We start from the raw sequence: 17,685 nt of genomic DNA, 5'->3' as shown, positions 1-17,685 counted from the left end.
TTGAATACAAAGAAACATAACATTTAAAACAAAAAAAACCTTAAAATGACAAAATAAAAGCACTATTAAAATTGTGTACAGTGCAAGAAATAGTGAAAAGTGGGAATTATTGTAAAAAAGCAAAGGGGGGGGGTTCAACCTGGATTTAAAAACATTAACCTTTGGGGCTAACGTCACCCCAGTTGGCAACCTATTCCATTTGTGTGTAGCATAATGGCTAAATTCTGCTTTGCTATGTTAGCTTTGGACTCCGTGCTCAACTGTTTAACCTGAGCATGTCGATCTCAGAGCCCTACTTGGTTTGAAAAGACAATTTCAATTCAAGAAATTGCCGAGTTGAATAATAAAATAACTTTCTCGACAACTTTGGCTATGAAAGGGAGATTAGAAATGAGTCTCTCGCTTGCTAAAATGGAAGTCTCCAGTGCTCTGTTTTTTTAGAAGAGGTTAACAGGAGATATTTTAAGAGCTTTAGGAAACTCGCCAGACTGAAATGAGGAGTTGATTATTTGCTGCAAATCAGCTAGCACTCACATTCATAAAAATCTGAGATTTTCCAGGTAAAATTGTGGCAAAATTTCATCAACTGTCTCAGCATTCACAGTTTGTGGCACAGCGACAGTCTCCATAAACTTAGTGGCAGTACTCTCATTTGTCTACTTTACTGGAGGTTGTCTGAATTTTTGGAAGAATCTGTATTTCCCAAAATACACAAAAATGGTCAGAAATAGACATATCCTTAAAGCCCAAGTGTCATCCCTATAAACATTCTAAAATAGATATTGAAATGGAAACTACATGTAACATTATTCACTTCAATGTCTATACGAAAAAATAAATATGAGCGGAGAGCGCATCATCCATGCGTAAAGTTGCGGAAGTCTTATTCGGCATCCAAGTGGTCGCCATATTTGCTGCATCTTCTGTCCGTGACATCACACTGGGACATTCGCCATTGAAAAGACGCTGTGCCACCTACAATGGGAGACAAACATGCCCCTTCTAACACAGAAGCTCTTTTCGAAGATGAAAACATCTCACAACCGAGTGAAGTGACCGGGGCAATATTACCCCATTGTTTCGAGGCATATTTAGATGATACGCGGATCACTTTTAACGAACAACAGACTCCCAGACAGTATGTGTGAGCCAGCCCGGCTGAAGACGTGCTCGACCGTGAGGCACGGCTTCAGCAGCGGCTCGTCCACCCACATACTCCGGAACACGGAAGCTCGACGGATGCTATGATGGGGGAACACAGCGCTGATGGGCACATCAACACATTTAGCACCTCTAACTTACGGACACGCGTTTTTTATGTTCTGAAAGGATTACGTCCTCCCCCCAACTATTTTTTTTTTTTTTTTAGGAGCTATATACACCTGCCTGTCATTTGGAACCCACAAAGCTCTCATCCTTTGAACCCATGCAATCCATTTTTCACGACGAACCGGGTCTCCTGGAAACTTATAAAGGGTAAATGAATCCTCCCTAGTGTTCAAACAATATCCAGTAATGGAACGAGCCTCCATTTTGGCTAACAGGAAGGAACAAAGAGCCACCTTCCCGCAGGTAAAACTAATAGAAACAAACGAGTTCGTTAGAGGGCGGATGGTAGGCTAAACGCCTCCGCCCCTGCCGAAGGCGGGTCGAGAGCCGAGCTTCGACATCCGGGGAGGCCGTTAGCCAAGCTTCGGCGGCCGGGGCTAACGGCCTCCACCCCCTGGAAGCTCGGCTGGCGGCCCGCCACTGGACCTCGCTCGTCAGACTCCGCGTCGTTCCCGCCTGAAGAACCAGCCGAATATTCAACTTTTACAGCCACAGGTTCAAATCTGTATGGAAGTATTCCTCCGTCTTCCCAATCAACCGATACTGCTATTTCTTCACTAGATGAGGATAAATACGAGAAATCGTCGCTGGGCATAAATAGTGTCCCATGTAAACGAGCGTTTGGAACATCACGTAACACGTCACATTCGCACGTGTAGGTCATGTGACTAGCGAAAATGGCAGCGCCCCTGAAAATTCGTAATTGCCGATAAAAATTTTCTAACATCACATTGTCAAAATAGGGTACATATTACATGACCTATTGGATACACTGTTCATGCAAAGCAGTGGATTTCCCCTTTAAGTTAAAAAATGTGACTTTTTGGGACCTATTTTAAGATGTCGTTTGAGATACCGAGACAGCCACTGCGGGCTGGGATGAAGATCATGTCTTCAGTGTGTTCTCATGGTTGCTAATATACACACGTACACACTTACACGAACACGCAAACAAGAAGTCCTGCAATGCCGACTCGTCTTCTACGCCATTTGACTCCACTCAGGACAACACCAGAACTCTTTCAAATCATTTCTAGAAAAAAAAAGTATTTTGTATCTTAACTGTGACAAAGTATTAGCTACTGTAATGTGTGTCTGTTTGTTTAACAACAAAATAGAACTCAGAATGATAGTAATTTTCTTTTTTCAAGTGCTGATACACTGCAGTTGTCTTACGATAATTTTTGTAAGGATAAGTAATTGTTTGTGTCCCTTAGAATTAAAGCCTATTAGGGTTAGGGTTAAGGGCTAAGCAATTAATACAATAAATTTAAAGAGCAATTTTCAGCAACGACGGTAAAGTATGGGTTGTTTTCATGTGACGTCACCCAGTTTTGCTGCCTTGTGCAAATAGCAGTTACTTTCTAAGTCACGTGACGTCACGTACTAAGAAAGTGTAGCTGGTTTGGCTGGCTGTTCGGTTCTGACCTGAAGTAACCCTGCCTGGTGGCACGTGTGGTGAATTTTAGGCAGTGAATTGTTGCCAGTTGAATTGTTAACATTGAAAAGTTACAGTGAAATACAACTATTGAAAATGTGATCACTTTACATTTGAAGAGTTTGTTTTCAAAACGAAACATTGGCATTTTTTTTCAGATTTACGAAACTCACGCCAAAATTATCCATTCGGAGCTGGATAATTTTGGCGCGAGTTTCGTAAATCTGAAAAAAATGCCTATGTCTCCTTTTGAAAACAAACTCTTCATTTCAAATTCAAATCCTGGTGGCACTATCCAGAGAACAAGATTTTCTACTTTGTGTTGTAAAACTGCATCAAAAATTATGTATTTCAAGATATTGCATATCAACTGAATATTTCTGGATCCACTGTGCAGACATTTTCACAATACGCTTGATTTTTTTTTTTTTGTACAAAAGATTAGGTTTCCTAGTGTCTTGGCCCAGGCGAGAAAACTTACAAATATGTATGCCTATGTGTTTTAGGGAGACTTTTGGGGAAAAAAAGTCGCTATTATTATTCATTACTCCTGGCTGGGGAGGACGAACATCAGACAAGCATATTGTGGAAAAGTCTGCCTTTTTGGATGATTTGCTCCTAGGAGAAACTGTAATGGCTGACTGGGGTTTTACAATTAGAGATGATGTTGCATTTTTTTTTCAAGCCGAACGTCTGACTCCAGACTTTACTCGCCAGAAAAAGCAGTTAGCTGCGTATGGAGTAGAAAACACAAGAAAAATTGCTAGTGTTAAGAAACCAAGGAGAATGTGTAATTGGATTAGTTGTGAGGAAAATTTAGGATATTTGATTCTAACATTCGAACTGAATTCTTGAAAGTAAAAAAAAAAAAGGTGATTTTGTTCCAGCAATTGATAAGATTGTTAAAGTAGCTTGTTGTTTGTCTAACCTTTGTGTATCGGTTGTACCCCTGGAGTGAAATTTGGAAGTTTTTTGAAGTACTGACATTGCGCAACAATAATCTTGGTAAAATACCTGTACAAATGCTTTTCCTATAATTGGTCATAATTAAATGTATTTGGAAAACACAAATTCTCAGAATAAACTGAAATATTCAAATCAATCATCAAGGTTTTATTTCCACAGCTTTATTGTGCAATGATTTTCCACCAGAAATTTCTCACTGTTTACACTGAGAACAGTCCCACTTTCCACGAGGGGCCCGCTTGAGTTTAATGCACCTCCTTTGGCTCAAACTCTGAACAAAATTTATCTGTCAGCGACAAGACTGCAGCTTTTGCCAAAGCAGTATGTAGCTGCTCAATGAAGTCTTCCATTTCTGTCTTGGTTGTGGTTAAGACTGCACACCTTGGCTGTGTTGAACATGTGTGTTTTGACCCCTCAATTTCATCGTTCAACATTTTCCTTCTCTTTGGAGAGGAGGAGAAGTCAATGTCTCTGATCTGCTTGTATGGGGTGTTAAATGTTGTAGCTGTTGGGGAAAGCCAATATGCTGGAACATCGGTGACGGATGCTTCATCCTGAATACGTGTAGAAGTCTCTAATCCAAACAGTACTGCCCCAATATGGCTGCAACCTTCACCGAGGCCGGACGTACATGTACAATGGGCATACTGCACTGTGCCATCTGATGACAAAATAACCCAAGGCCCCGGGGGGCTTCTCTCTTATCCGCAGGGAATGATGAACCTGTGACAGATAAAACAAACATTCAAGATGGATTTAACTTTTCAGCAGTAAACACGTTAATGAAGGTTTACATGCAGGCTTATTTATAACATTTGCATGAATAAGCATCACATATATATTAGAAATAAATAAGTAAGTTTCTTTCGGCTTGTCCCTTTCGGGGTCGCCACAGCGTGTCATCTCAGATGAACGCACATAATAATTAATATAGGTAGATTTGAGTTGCCCAGTACATTAGCACGCATTAAGTGGAAGCCTTCGATCTTCAAATGCAGAATATCTTTCAGCCCGCCGTCCTGGAAAATCTTGTAGGCGTCCATGGACTTGTAATGTTTGAACTGCTCTTTTGTGTATCCAGAGACTTTAAAAATCAGGTAGTTTACCACGTCGACGTATGTCACGTCTGGCCAGTCGCTTCTCTCTGTAGAAAAATCCGTTAATGGAATTTCGTAAGGATCCCGTTTAATGGCAGCGATTTTCTCTCCATACCGCCTGCGGCTCTCAGCCGGCAGAGAGTTGTAGTACGGTCCGCCATTTACATTGCCGGTCGCAGCAGTCAGGGCCTTCGAAACACCGCCGGTTGCCATCACTACAGAAGTGACTACATGTAAACCTTTAAATTCGCTGTCTTCGGGTGCAGTCGTGATTGTGGCGTACAACTGGATGTAAACATCTATGGAGGAAAAAAGGGCGGCGCGCAAATGTGACGTCAATGAAAGCAACCCATTTTCTTTTCGGTCATCTCTGAACCGGAAATACTTCCACGTAACACGGAACTGCTTTCTGTTTGCTGTGATGTTGGACCCTTCGGATGTTTGGAGGCTTTTATTTTAGTCTCGGAAAACAACAAGCGTTTTTCCCCCCTCTTTTGCCTCGTTGGAAGCGCCTTTCAGGAGTAGAATAATTTATATCCAAGCTGCTTGGTGAGTCAAACGTGCAAATGATCGTAAAATGGCTTTTAGAAAATGTCTCGTCGTCGGACTGGCGAAAGTCTTGACAAACGAAACGAAAAGAGGGGCAACTTCAAAGTCTGCAAGATCACTGAGCTCCTGAATGAACGACAGATATTACCAATATATCTTTGAAAGCAAGCCAGGGCCTCCAGTGTCTGAAAATAAACTATTAGCACCTCTTTAAAAAAAAAAAAAATCCCAATTCGATTTTTATTGGTTTTCCCTCGTCACTTGAAAGAAAAGAAAACGAAACGGACTACGTTAGCCCTCAAAGTACTTTGACTTTTGTAATGCTGGGATTTGCATTCCAAGAAATAAGAATGATTCTTACTTCTGATACTAAACGAATTGGGGTCACCCTCCCAGCCTCAACCAACACCGAATAATAAAAATAAATATGGTACGGTTAACATTAGTTCATTGGTTAGTCGATGGAAGAAGAAAATGTCCCGGTCGTAATCGTATGTAAACACGGGGCCTCAGAAATAACACAACATTTTTAATAGAGCTCGTGCATCTACGTCATAAAATCACGTGATTTTTGTTTACTTCGCCATATTGCCAGCCAAACAAAGCAGCATTGTTGCAAGGTAATTCCGTTGAGACGAAACGAAAATATGTCTTACAGCACGACAGCCAAAGTTTTTTCCTATACCGTTAAACATTTAGAAGGTGATAATAAACAAAGGTATGTGGGAAAATTAGGGACACTTGGCATAGGTTAATGTGTGGCCGCAATATGCTTCCATGTATGGAGGAGACGAATCGCTGTCTTAAGTTTTTTTCCGGCAATCATAGTTAATTGATGGAAGTTTGTGTAAAAACCACGGGTCATTTATGTAAATATTGGTATTTGTATTGAAAAAATCTGAGTGAGTCCATCGCTATATGGGGTTTATTCCTGATTGAGAACAAATCCAGCAACAAAGTATTTGTATGTGTCCGGACGTTTATACGCTTTCAAACTTTTCCGTGTAAATCTCGATGACTTACTCACCAGATCCATGTGTAGATCCAGTTGTCCAAGACAAGCGGGAGTGGGTTAACAGTCCGATTTCTTATCGGTGAAAACATCGACTTCGGCATTAAATATGGGTCCTCTTTGCCAAGTGTCTCTAATTTTCCCACGTACCTTCGTTTATTATCACCTTTTAAATGTTTATCGATATCGGAAAAAATTGTGGGCGTCGTGCTATAAGACATATATTCGCGTCGTCTCCAACCGACTTAGCTTTGAACCATGCTTTGCTTGCCCGGCAGTATGGCCAGTCACGTGACTTCGGTGACGTCGGTGCATAAGCTCTGTACTGTGTAGAACCTTTGGATGGCAACCTGCAATGGAAAAAAATACCTGGTCCTCATATGAATTTTTTTGCATTGGTATTCTTATTTGATAATGCAAAGTCGTTTTTTTATCTGATGACTTCAAAAGTCGATAGGATAATCGCTAAAATGATAAATTCTACGCGCATACACAACTTGAAAAAGCTTTCTTGTGACTCATTAACCTGTGCCCACCGCTTCACTCCAGTTTTGTCGTTCAGGTGGCCACCAGCACCAGGATGAGCAACAGCCACCCTTTGCAGCCCCTGACCACTGTTTCAGAGATCGATCACATCCACCTGCTGTCAGAGCAGCTGGGTGCACTGGCGCTGGGCGAGGAATACAGCGACGTCACTTTCATAGTGGAGGGCAAGCGGTTCCCTGCACACCGGGTCATCTTGGCCGCCCGCTGCCACTACTTCAGGTAGCACCCGCCCTAATGTGGCTGAGGGATTCTTTTTATTTTTTAAATGTCATTCCCCAAAACTTTTTTTAAACTGCTTATCCTCAGTTTGAACAATCTCAAACCTTCAATTGAAACCCCTTTCTAATTTTCTTTCAAACAATAGTTTAATGCATTACATGTGTTAGAATTAGACGACACTGATCTGATTGGCGTAATTGGTTCCCGCCAATGTTTCGCATTTTAAACTGATCGGCTTTTGATGTCATAATTCACATATCTGAATGCTGATGAAAAACGCACCCGGGACAGACAACACGTAACGTGTTAATCAGACTACAAAATAAATCTGCTGTTTCACAATTGCACTATGTCAGACTACTGCAATAAAACCTTGTTTTCCGATAGCACCACATTACGGTTATCATTCTCACTGGGTTTTATCTACTCCATTCAAATGTGATTGGATAGACTCATTACGATGGTGATAACAAGAGTAGATGGCACTAATTGTATTATAAGAACAAACTCTGGAAAAACATGTCGGTGGTCACCAGTGCTTTCGTTTAGGGTTTGCTGGAGGTATGTTCACGTACTTTTTATATGATACGGCTTGCAAACGGGAAATAGAACGTTATGTGGCTTAGCAAACTACTGTTAGCACTAACGGTTTTATGGGTGTTCTCTTGAATAATGCTCTAAAGTTTTGTTGTGGGTGAAGTAATTTTGACGACAAGAAAGTAATTTATTGCAATAAGCTAGCATCCGTTGTTTCTGTCATGTTGCAATGTTGGTTTAACCAAGGAACATATTTCGGCGATTGAAAAATCTCACGGCACAATAACAAACAAAAAGTGGAGACAATTACTGTATGTACTTCCTGCAGTCTAATAGATAAACATTCATTTGTTCTATCTGTCACTTTACCTCATTGGAATATATAGATGAGCATAGATTACATTAAATAAACAAAACATTATTTTAAGTGTAAATATGTTTTTGGAGCAATTAAGTTCACAAACTTGTACAGAACATCTTGTGATCTGCTCAGTAACTGTTTTTGTAAACTCGCTGATCGATGCAAATTCATGTGATTATTTGATAGTTTACTGTATCTTCACTTAAAAAATGTAATATAATATGGGTACCTGCTTTGCAATTGGCTGGAGGTGAATTTCCTTAGAGGAAGCACATATTTTCCAGTAATCTGTAAAGAAAAAACATATTTAGCCTCTTTATAATTATTTAGGTGGAAGTTGATGCAAATTAGCGTTACTGTCTTTGTACCGTCTTTCTTTGTAAATATCTTGTTTCAATGTGGGCACTTGCGGTTTTACACAGCTGCGGCGTATATACAGTATGTACCAAATGGTATTTCCTTTACAAATATACTAGGTGACGCTTATAACCAGGTGCGCTCTGTAGGCTGGGAATTACGGTAGTGCTTGTAAAAAAAAAGATTTTTGGGAAACTCAAATTTGGATGTAAAGAAAAAAATGTTTGGTTTTGTCCATCAGGGCGCTGTTGTACGGTGGCATGAAGGAATCTCAGCCCCAGGTGGAGGTGAGTCTGGAGGAGACGCGAGCGGAGGCCTTCTCCATGCTGCTGCACTACTTGTACACGGGTCGCGCCAGCCTCAGCTCAGCCCGCGAAGAGGTGCTGCTAGACTTCCTGGGCCTGGCCCACCGATACGGCCTGCAGCCACTGGAGGATTCCACCTCTGACTTCCTGCGCACCGTCCTGCACACCAACAACGTGTGCCTGGTCTTTGACGTGGCCAGCCTCTACTCCCTGAGTGCTCTCGGCACCGCGTGCTGCTCCTACATGGACAAGCATGCGCCCGACATCTTGAACTCTGATGGCTTCCTCACCCTCTCCAAGGTAAGAGAACAGGAACTTGAGGTATGCAAATAGAGGCTGATGCTTTTTCTGCATTCGTAGACAGCGCTGCTGACAGTGGTACGGCGCGACTCCTTTGCCGCCACTGAGCGTGAGATCTTCCAAGCCCTGTGCCGCTGGTGCCAACAACGCTGTGAAAGCGGTGACACACAGGAGGTGATGGCGGCCGTGCGCCTGCCGCTCATGACCCTGACGGAGATGTTGAACGTTGTGCGGCCGTCAGGCCTCCTCAGCCCCGACCATCTGCTGGATGCCATCAAACTGCGCTCAGAGAGCCGCTACATGGACCTCAACTTCCGCGGCATGCTCCGTCAGTTCTCATTGATATAATTGGTTACATTTTGTGTGTACTATGGAGCCGAGAGAGTAGTCCTGTAGGGTCGGGTAGTGGTCACATCAAACATGGGACATGAGATAGGGCAGGTTAGTTGTAATAGGATATTTCAGCGATTGGAGATGAGATTTGAGGCACGACACATCACATGCGAAACAAGGTTTGATGACATCATATGAGGTGAGACATGACATATGAAAGAAATCAGATGTGAGACAGACATGGGACAACAGATGACCATATCAGCTAAGAGTTGAGAAATTAGCATGACAGAAAATGTATCCAGCCCATTAAAAATTTGTTTTCTCCAATTCACACTTTAATTGATGATAGTATTCCAAATTCTGGGTGGGATGTATTATTTCCTGGATAGTTGGCTGGTAAATATTCACTGGATAGGGGGAGCATATAAAAACAGGTTTTGCATCGTAACTATTAACTTAAGGTGGCAAGATAATAATAAAACATTTGAAAAATCGGACAAAGTGGCCGAAGTGACATACAATTAACATCATCACCGTCGAACTAAAGTACATAATACTTGAGTTCATGAAGGCGTGTGTGACAAGATAGGCCACTGTGCCCAGCCAGGAACTGCCAGCCCATGTAATCAACTTCTTGCCAGCGTAGCAGTGGATCACTTTGCTTTTGCATAGATGAAGGAAGCTAGTTCGGACACTTCAAACGTACCTCTTCGATTTGGCGATGAGTGGGAGCCTGTCCGCTACAGGCACCCCAAGCACCGGTCCATTGTCAGGCACTCATGGCTGCTTGGCCGACCACGGCTGTTGAAGCCGGTAAGCCTGTCTTTCGAGACTGCATTGAGGCATGGGTTCTCCCCACTCAAAGAAAAGAATCGCGTGAATGTGAAATCTAAAATGATAATGAAAAACTGTACGTTAGACTGTTTTTACATAATTTTGTGGATTATTTCAGCCAGCAGTGTTGTAGAAGAAGACTCAGTCAGTGTCTTGTCTTTTCAGTTCCAGAGGAGAACATTGCCACCATGAAGCACGGGGCTCAAGTGACAAAAGGCGAGCTGAAGTCGGCACTGCTGGATGGGGACACTCAGAACTACGACTTGGACCACGGCTTCTCCAGGCACCCAATCGAGGAGGATGGCCGGGCAGGCATCCAGGTCAAACTTGGCCAGCCGTCCATCATTAACCACGTGCGTCTTCTGCTGTGGGACAAAGACAGCCGGTAAGGATGCCGCAATTTCCTCCTCATCGTCTTCGTGTGCTACAATGTTGGCCTGCTTCATCAGATTTTATCTTTCTTGCTAGCTATAGCGCAGATTTTTAGTAGTTGTACCGCGTTATGCCATAAAATGCCAGACAGAACTGAGTTCCAATTGAAAAGTTCCATGGACATTTACATTGGTCAACTGGAATTCAGTCATTTACTGCTTCCAATTAATACATTTGCCGAGTGTATTTTTGAATGGGAAGGCATAGAGGGTCTATCCTAACTTGTTCATGAAATTCATGTCGTTGAACCACTGTAATGATGAACACGTCCCTGTGGATGGCTCTATTGCAAATTTCAGATCAGCACAGCTTTTGGGTAGAAGATAAAGATATGGCGGCGAATGTTGGCTTGTCATGTCAATTATGAAGGAGAGAAATGGCAACACGTTGGAAGCCAGACAGTTTAGGCACCTCACCCACCAACGGAGTGTGTATATTTTTGGGATAAACACGAGTATGTGTCACAGTATGGAGTAGAAAGAGTGTGTTGAGACTACAAGAAAAGATGATGCAGTTTGTGGTATGAATGCACCATGTAAAAAAAGCCACTGACGTTCAACCCGAGCCATGTGCCGAGTCAGCATTGCACACAATGCGTTTCTTAGTTGTATATTTGTAAATCAATCATTTTGCCATCAAGACCTTTAGTCTGTCTTGTTTTTATTGTTTTATAGTTTGCTATGCCATAAAGGATGAAATGTTAGCTGCAAAGTTAATGTTTACATTCACATTTCACACAAAGCTCGTTTTCCCAGTCTTTCGTTTTTCACTGCAATTCCAAGAAACGAAATGCAGCCAACATGCGCTGTGATATCATTACAGCTCGTATTCTTACTACATCGAGGTTTCCATGGATGAGCTGGACTGGGTTCGTGTGGTGGACCATTCCAAGTATCTGTGTCGGTCCTGGCAGAATCTCTTCTTTCCCCCACGAGTGTGCAGGTAAGCCCAGCTGCTTCTCATCTGCCACTGGACGTTTGTGTGTTCTGGTTAAAAACGTGGCATTCTTTTTTTTTTTTTTTTTTTTTTTTGTGTTGTAGGTATGTTCGCATTGTGGGAACTCACAACACGGTCAACAAGGTCTTCCATCTCGTGGCCTTTGAGTGCATGTTCACTAACCGCACCTTCACACTGGAGCAAGGACTTCTGGGTGAGTTGCAAGAAGACACTGTCACTCAAGATTATGATCATTTTCCATGTTGGATATGTAATACTTTCCACATTTAACTCATTCACACCTGTAGATGTGTATGTTTGTCAGCCGGAATACACTTGTTTAATGCCAGTGACGAATATATTCCTCAAGTACATTGAAGAAAATAAGTATTTGAACACCCTGCTATATTGCAAGTTCTCCCACTTAGAAATCATGGAGGGGTCTGAAATTTTCATCGTAGGTGCATGTCCACTGTGAGAGAGATGATCTGAAAAGAAAAATCCAGAAATCACAATGTAAGATTTTTTAACAATTTGTGTGATACAGCTGCAAAGAAGTATTTGAACATCTGTCTATCAGCTAGAATTCTGAACCTCAAACAGGTGACACCTGTTTGAGGGTCCACCTTTAAAAGTCCACCTCCACTTGTCCTGAATCAGATGCACCTGTCTGAGGTCGCTGCATAAAGACACCTGTCCACCCCATACAATCGATCCTTGTAGATCCACATACAATCAGTAAGACTCAAACTTGTAACATGGCCAAGACCAAAGAACTGTCCAAAGACACAGGAGACAAAATTGCACAACTCCACACGGCTGGGAAGGGTTATGGAGAAATTGCCAAGCATCTTGGTGAAAAAGGGTCCACTGTTGGAGCAAACATTAGAAAATAGAAGAAGCTAAACATGACGGTGAATCTCAATAAGAGTGTAGCCCCATGCAAGATATCTCCTCGTGGGTTCTCAATGATCCTTAGAAAGGTGAGGAATCGGCCCAGACCTACACAACAGGACTTGGTCAATGACCTGAAAAGAGCTGGGACCACCGTTTCCAAGGTGACTGTTGGTAATACACGTCGTTGTTGCTGTTGGTAAGACGCCATGGTTTGAAATCATGCATGGCACGGAAAGTTCCCCTCCTTAAACCAGCACATGTCAAGGCCCGCCAGTGACCGTTTGGATGATACAGAGGAACCATGGGAGAAAGTTTTATGGTCAGATGAGACCAAAACGGAACTCTTTGGTCATAATTTCACTAACCTTGTTTGGAGGGAGAGGAATTATTAATTCCATCCTAAGAACATCAGCCCTACTGTGAAGCATGGGGGTGGTAGCATCATGCTTTGGAGGTGTTTTTCTGCACAATGGGACAGGACGACTGCACTGTATTAAGGAGAGGATGACCATGGCCATGTGTTGTGAGATTTTGGGGAACAACCTCTTTCCCTCAGTCAGAGCATTGAAGATGGGTCGTGGCTGGGTCTTTCAACATGACAATGACCCGAAGCACACAGTCAGGGAAACCAAGGAGTGGCTTCGTAAGAAGCATATCAAGGTTCTGGCGTGGCCTAGCCAGTCTCCAGAGGCGAAACCCAATAGAAAATCTTTGGAGGGAGCCGAAACTCTGTGTTTCTCAGCGACAGCCCAGAAACCTGTCTGGCCTCGAGAAGATCAGAGTGGAGGAGTGGGCCAAAATCCCTCCTGCAGTGTGTGGAAACCTGGTGAACAACTACAGGAAATGTTTGACCTCTGTAATTGCAAACAAAGACTACTGTACCAAATATTAACATTGGATTTCTCAGGTATTCAAATGCTTATTTGCAGCTGTATCACACAAATAAATCGTGAAAAAAAAATCATGCATTGTGATTTCTGGATTTTTCTTTTTGGATTATCTCTCTCACAGTGGATATGTACCTACGATGAAAATTTCAGACTCCATGATTTCTAAATGGGAGAACTTTCGATATAGCAGGGTGTTCAAATACTCATTTTCTTCACTGTATGTTTTTCAACAGATCGTCATAATGTCACCCACCTTGTCCGTGAAATGAAGGCTTCTACATAATTACCAATCGATCCTTGGAGATGGCGATGTTGGGTTGTGAGGATTTGAGATGAGCACAGATTTTTCATAGAAGATGAAGATAAGGGAGTGAACATTAGCTTATGTCGATTATGAAGTAGGAAATGCCAAAGTACAGTAGTATAAAGTTTGTGTCCCAATTTGGAGATAAGATTACTCAGTACATGGAGTGAATGACGAATGCACGTGAAGCCATGCCCTGAGTCAGCCTGCTCATTACATGTTTTACTGCTAATTAGTATAAAATGAACAAGCTAGATAAAACCTTTTTCTCTTGTGGGGAACAAAAGAGTCTACCCTTCTTTTGGCAGCTTCACTGCTTCTATTGTCACAGAACACAATATAATCCGTGGGTCCTGAAAGATCACTCAAAATGCTCTGAAATGGCTGGTGGTTGAGTTTATGTCCAATGTCTTACATGCAATGTCTCAGGTACCACATGTTATCTCTCGTATTTAATGTATCAAACTTATATCCCACGCCTTTCATTCCTCACTTCCCATTCCTCTGTTACATCTCCCACACCTCATACCTGACCTCCCATACGTGTGACGTACGCAGTGCCCACTGAGAACGTGGCCACGGTGGGGTCGTGTGCCAGCGTGGTCGAGGGTGTGAGTCGGAGCCGAAATGCCTTGCTCAACGGTGACACGCGCAACTACGACTGGGACTCAGGCTACACCTGCCACCAACTGGGCTCGGGTGCTATCGTCATCCAGCTGGCTCAGCCCTACTGCATTGGTTCCTTAAGGTGATGCTCAAATTAATAAATCAGTCATTTTAGCTTGTTACAATGAAGAACTGTTATTTGTGGGGAATACATCGGAGATCCAAAAGCAGTCTTTGAGAATCTGTTATGTAGAGTCCATATAATGTGGTCAATTATTTTTGTGTTTACTTCTGCGTAGGCTGCTCCTATGGGACTGCGACGAGCGCTCCTACAGTTACTACATCGAAGTGTCCACCAATCAGCAGCAGTGGACCAAGGTGGTGGACCGCACCAGAGTGACGTGTCGGTGAGACAATTGAAGAAAATGAGCACCTACCTCAGTTTGATTTTGCGTCACAATCATGTCATGTCGACGTGACCACCCTTGTGCCCCAGGTCCTGGCAGACGCTCAAGTTTGACAAGCAGCCGGCCTCCTTTGTCCGCATCGTGGGCACTCACAACACCGCTAACGAGGTGACAACAGACCAGAATCAACGTGCCCGCCTCTTTCACGACCACTTTTGGCACATTGCGTTCACTGCCTAGCTTTAAAACAAATGTCCACAAGACGTAGTGGAAGTAGCTTTTTTTAACACGTCATTGCAGACCACCAAAGATGACAGTATTAACTTTTCAGTCTTCATTTGAGTTTACATGAATCATCCATCCATTTTCTGAGCCGCTTATCCTCACGAGGGTTGTCTGAGTGCTGGAGTCAATTTTTTGGGATGTGGAATGAAACTGGTGTGCCTTTTGAGAAAATCCCTGAAGGCAACATGCGTGCAAACATGCAAACTCCCGACAGGGAGGTCCAGGATTGAACCCTGATCCTCAGGACTGTGACGGTAACAGCTACCCCATCGTTAAATAAATCACATCATATTTTAAAAAATAAATGATGGATATGTTCTTAACGTGTCCAAAGACACCAGCCATCGAACCAAACAAACTTTTTAGCATGCTCGGCTTCAACCAATCGTGATATTAAACTAGTTATGCTTGTTAGCATAGTATACGCAGTAAGTCAGCTAACCTGTTGTCCGCATTTAGTTATGTGATGTTCCACAAATTGCGGATTGGACCAGTAAAGTGAACAAAGTTGTTGTATACTGGGAGAGGGCTAACACCAAAGTGTTTTAAGTGGTGTCGTGAGCCAAAATTTGGAAAAACTGAAATGATAAAAGGTTAACGCAATTCTCCACAAGTACTACATACAGTAGTTCTCAGTCTTTGCTTATTTTCAGCAGTTGTCTTCAATCGTGTATTATGTTTTTTGATAAAAACCCAACAGGTCCTTTAATACATGCTCATTATTGATTAACAAGGAAACTAAATACATGGAGCAAAATACAATTTAGTGTATTAAGTCGATCTAGTACGACAGTAATAACATCTTTTAACATCTCACATCTCAAATCTAACTTATCACATCTCATGTCATCACTCTCACACAACCTTCATGTCTCACACCTAATCTCTTTCTCCTAATATTCCAGGTTTGAAGTCTCATCTCACGTTTCCTTTTTCAAGTCTGATGTCTCACATTTAATGACACTCTCATGCACCATTTTGTGCTGCCGCTATGAAATTCATTGTAGAATCTTCTGATTGATTAAGTAATTGAATAATTTAATTTTGCATTATTAAACACAAGGACAAAGATAATTTTTTTATCTCCACTTTGGGTCACAATGCTGATGTTCTACTGTAGCACCTGTGACTAGGTGTGTGCCTCCTAAAAGCCTGGCGAGTGACGTGGGTGCCAAGCCAATGAGAGTGTAGAGTTGGCTGGCTATTAACTGGTGAATCATTATTGAGCTTTGGCCATTTGTAGCTCTTATATATATATATATTTGTTTTTGTTTATTCAATCAAGCATTTGAAAGTGGATTGGTGGCTGTGTCAATTTTTGACCATTTGGGATTCACAGGCTTTTCCATGCAGGTCTTCCACTGCGTCCACTTTGAGTGTCCCGCCCAGTTGGACACGGCCGCGAACGAAAGCAGCTCGAGCCAGGACGCCTCAGATTCGGCCCCGTCCTCTTCCTCACAGCCGCCTCGACCTCAGCGGCCGTCGCGCACCCACGGCCTGCTGCCGACTAACTCGTCTTCATCTTCCTCACAGGCCAATCACCGTTAATGATAACACTGCCACCACGGCGCCCCCTGCTGGAGGGTGTTTGGAGGACCGCCATTTTTGCACAGCCGTCATCTCACCATCATAACTCGTGCTGCTTTTTGTCACGTCCATGCCCCTTTTTCGAGCCTTCGGTCTTCCCGACTCGTTTGATACGTTTTTTTTTTTTTGGGGGGGGTGACTTTGCTACTTTGTAGACTACAGCTCGCTTCAGAGTTCCTATCAAATGTGATCTATTTTGAAGAAAGCGGGCGGCTATTTTTGCAACGCCTTTGTATGCAAACAGCACTTAATCTCATTATGATGTATTTGCGTATTCAACCAGCCTCCCCCATTAGTGTTTGTTGACTAAACATTTGGTCCTATTTCCCCCCTTGTACCTCAAGAGAAACCCGACTGAGATTGACACGTCATCGACAAATATTACACGTTTGCTGACGAGGAAAGCAATAAGTTGATGGAAATTGGGTCTGAGGGGCTCAGACCAACTCATTCACACACTTGGGCTGCAAACAAGCAAAAATAACTTTACACGACACGGGCAGCTGCTATTGGCACTTTATTAGACTCAAGTTGCGGAACTCAAGCTTACGTCTTGGGGTCTTTTGAATGACCTAGTACTGGAGCTCCTGGTATGTTCAGTGCACTTTTGTGCGCGCGTTCTTGAAATGAAGATAGTTTGTTGCATTTTTGAGTTTGTTGAGATATTATTTTCAAGCACATGTAAATGATTGTTTCTATCTGTTGTTAAGAACCTACTTCCTCTGATGCAAGTCCTTAGACCCCTTGTCTATTTATTAGGAAACCCGTTATTTTGAGCTATTGCGTCCTTAGGATTTTCAAAATCAAATGTGTTGTCTGAGAGGTTTTGTCTATACCATTTACTGTCTTAGAATTTTGTTTTGTTTTGTGAATCTCCCTGCATAATATCCACCCTGGGGGATGGGAATCATGAAACTACCAGTTCGATGGAAATGTGGTTGTTTGCGTTCAACTTCCTGTAAAGGCGTTCACGAATGTCAATTCTTGTTCTACTCAGCTGCTGTCCGAAGCTGGAAGTTTTTTTTTGTTTTGTTTTGTTGCTATCCTCCTGAGTGTCAAATAACATTTATTCCCACTAATCTTACTGTGGCTTGCATTATTGTCCCAAATCAAAGCAGAATCATTAACAGATCTGTATTTATGTGGCATATCATT

General features: G+C 42.6%; 1 protein-coding gene and 1 long non-coding RNA gene across 4 annotated transcripts; one reads left to right on the top strand and one right to left on the bottom strand.

Annotated features, from left to right (window-relative positions):
* Window positions 1-3,859: 3,859 nt before the first annotated feature.
* Window positions 3,860-5,158, bottom strand: LOC133496362 (uncharacterized). The gene is made up of 2 exons (XR_009793777.1): window positions 4,690-5,158; window positions 3,860-4,456 (listed from the first exon to the last, which is right to left on the bottom strand). It is a non-coding gene; the product is annotated as an uncharacterized LOC133496362 (long non-coding RNA).
* Window positions 5,159-5,221: 63 nt separating this feature from the next.
* On the top strand, window positions 5,222-17,614 carry btbd9 (BTB (POZ) domain containing 9). 3 transcript variants are annotated; one of them, XM_061811828.1, is made up of 11 exons: window positions 5,222-5,379; window positions 6,941-7,156; window positions 8,653-9,016; window positions 9,077-9,344; window positions 10,352-10,571; window positions 11,441-11,560; window positions 11,659-11,768; window positions 14,204-14,393; window positions 14,551-14,658; window positions 14,748-14,826; window positions 16,283-17,614. In XM_061811828.1, the coding sequence occupies exons 2-11, from the start codon at window positions 6,972-6,974 to the stop codon at window positions 16,574-16,576; spliced, it is 1,938 nt and encodes a 645-aa protein (XP_061667812.1). In that variant the 5' UTR covers window positions 5,222-5,379; window positions 6,941-6,971; the 3' UTR covers window positions 16,577-17,614. The 3 variants fall into 3 exon arrangements, with proteins under 3 accessions (XP_061667812.1, XP_061667814.1, XP_061667813.1); XM_061811830.1 differs by having other exon boundaries at window positions 5,223-5,379; window positions 16,297-17,614; XM_061811829.1 differs by having other exon boundaries at window positions 5,231-5,379; window positions 6,954-7,156.
* Window positions 17,615-17,685: the final 71 nt, after the last annotated feature.

This window comes from Syngnathoides biaculeatus, chromosome 23 (assembly GCF_019802595.1).
Source record: "Syngnathoides biaculeatus isolate LvHL_M chromosome 23, ASM1980259v1, whole genome shotgun sequence".
NCBI lineage: Eukaryota > Metazoa > Chordata > Actinopteri > Syngnathiformes > Syngnathidae > Syngnathoides > Syngnathoides biaculeatus.
The sequence above is the reverse complement of the archived record's forward strand: the minus strand, read 5'-3'. Positions and strand labels throughout refer to the sequence as shown.

Bases quoted from the DNA above. Each gene is read 5' to 3' on its own strand.
- btbd9 (XM_061811828.1), top strand. From the start codon at position 6,972: ATGAGCAACAGCCACCCTTTGCAGCCCCTGACCACTGTTTCAGAGATC. The intron at 9,345-10,351 runs GTCAGTTCTCAT...TTGTCTTTTCAG, and splicing joins CAACTTCCGCGGCATGCTCC to TTCCAGAGGAGAACATTGCC. The intron at 14,827-16,282 runs GTGACAACAGAC...TGGGATTCACAG, and splicing joins CTCACAACACCGCTAACGAG to GCTTTTCCATGCAGGTCTTC.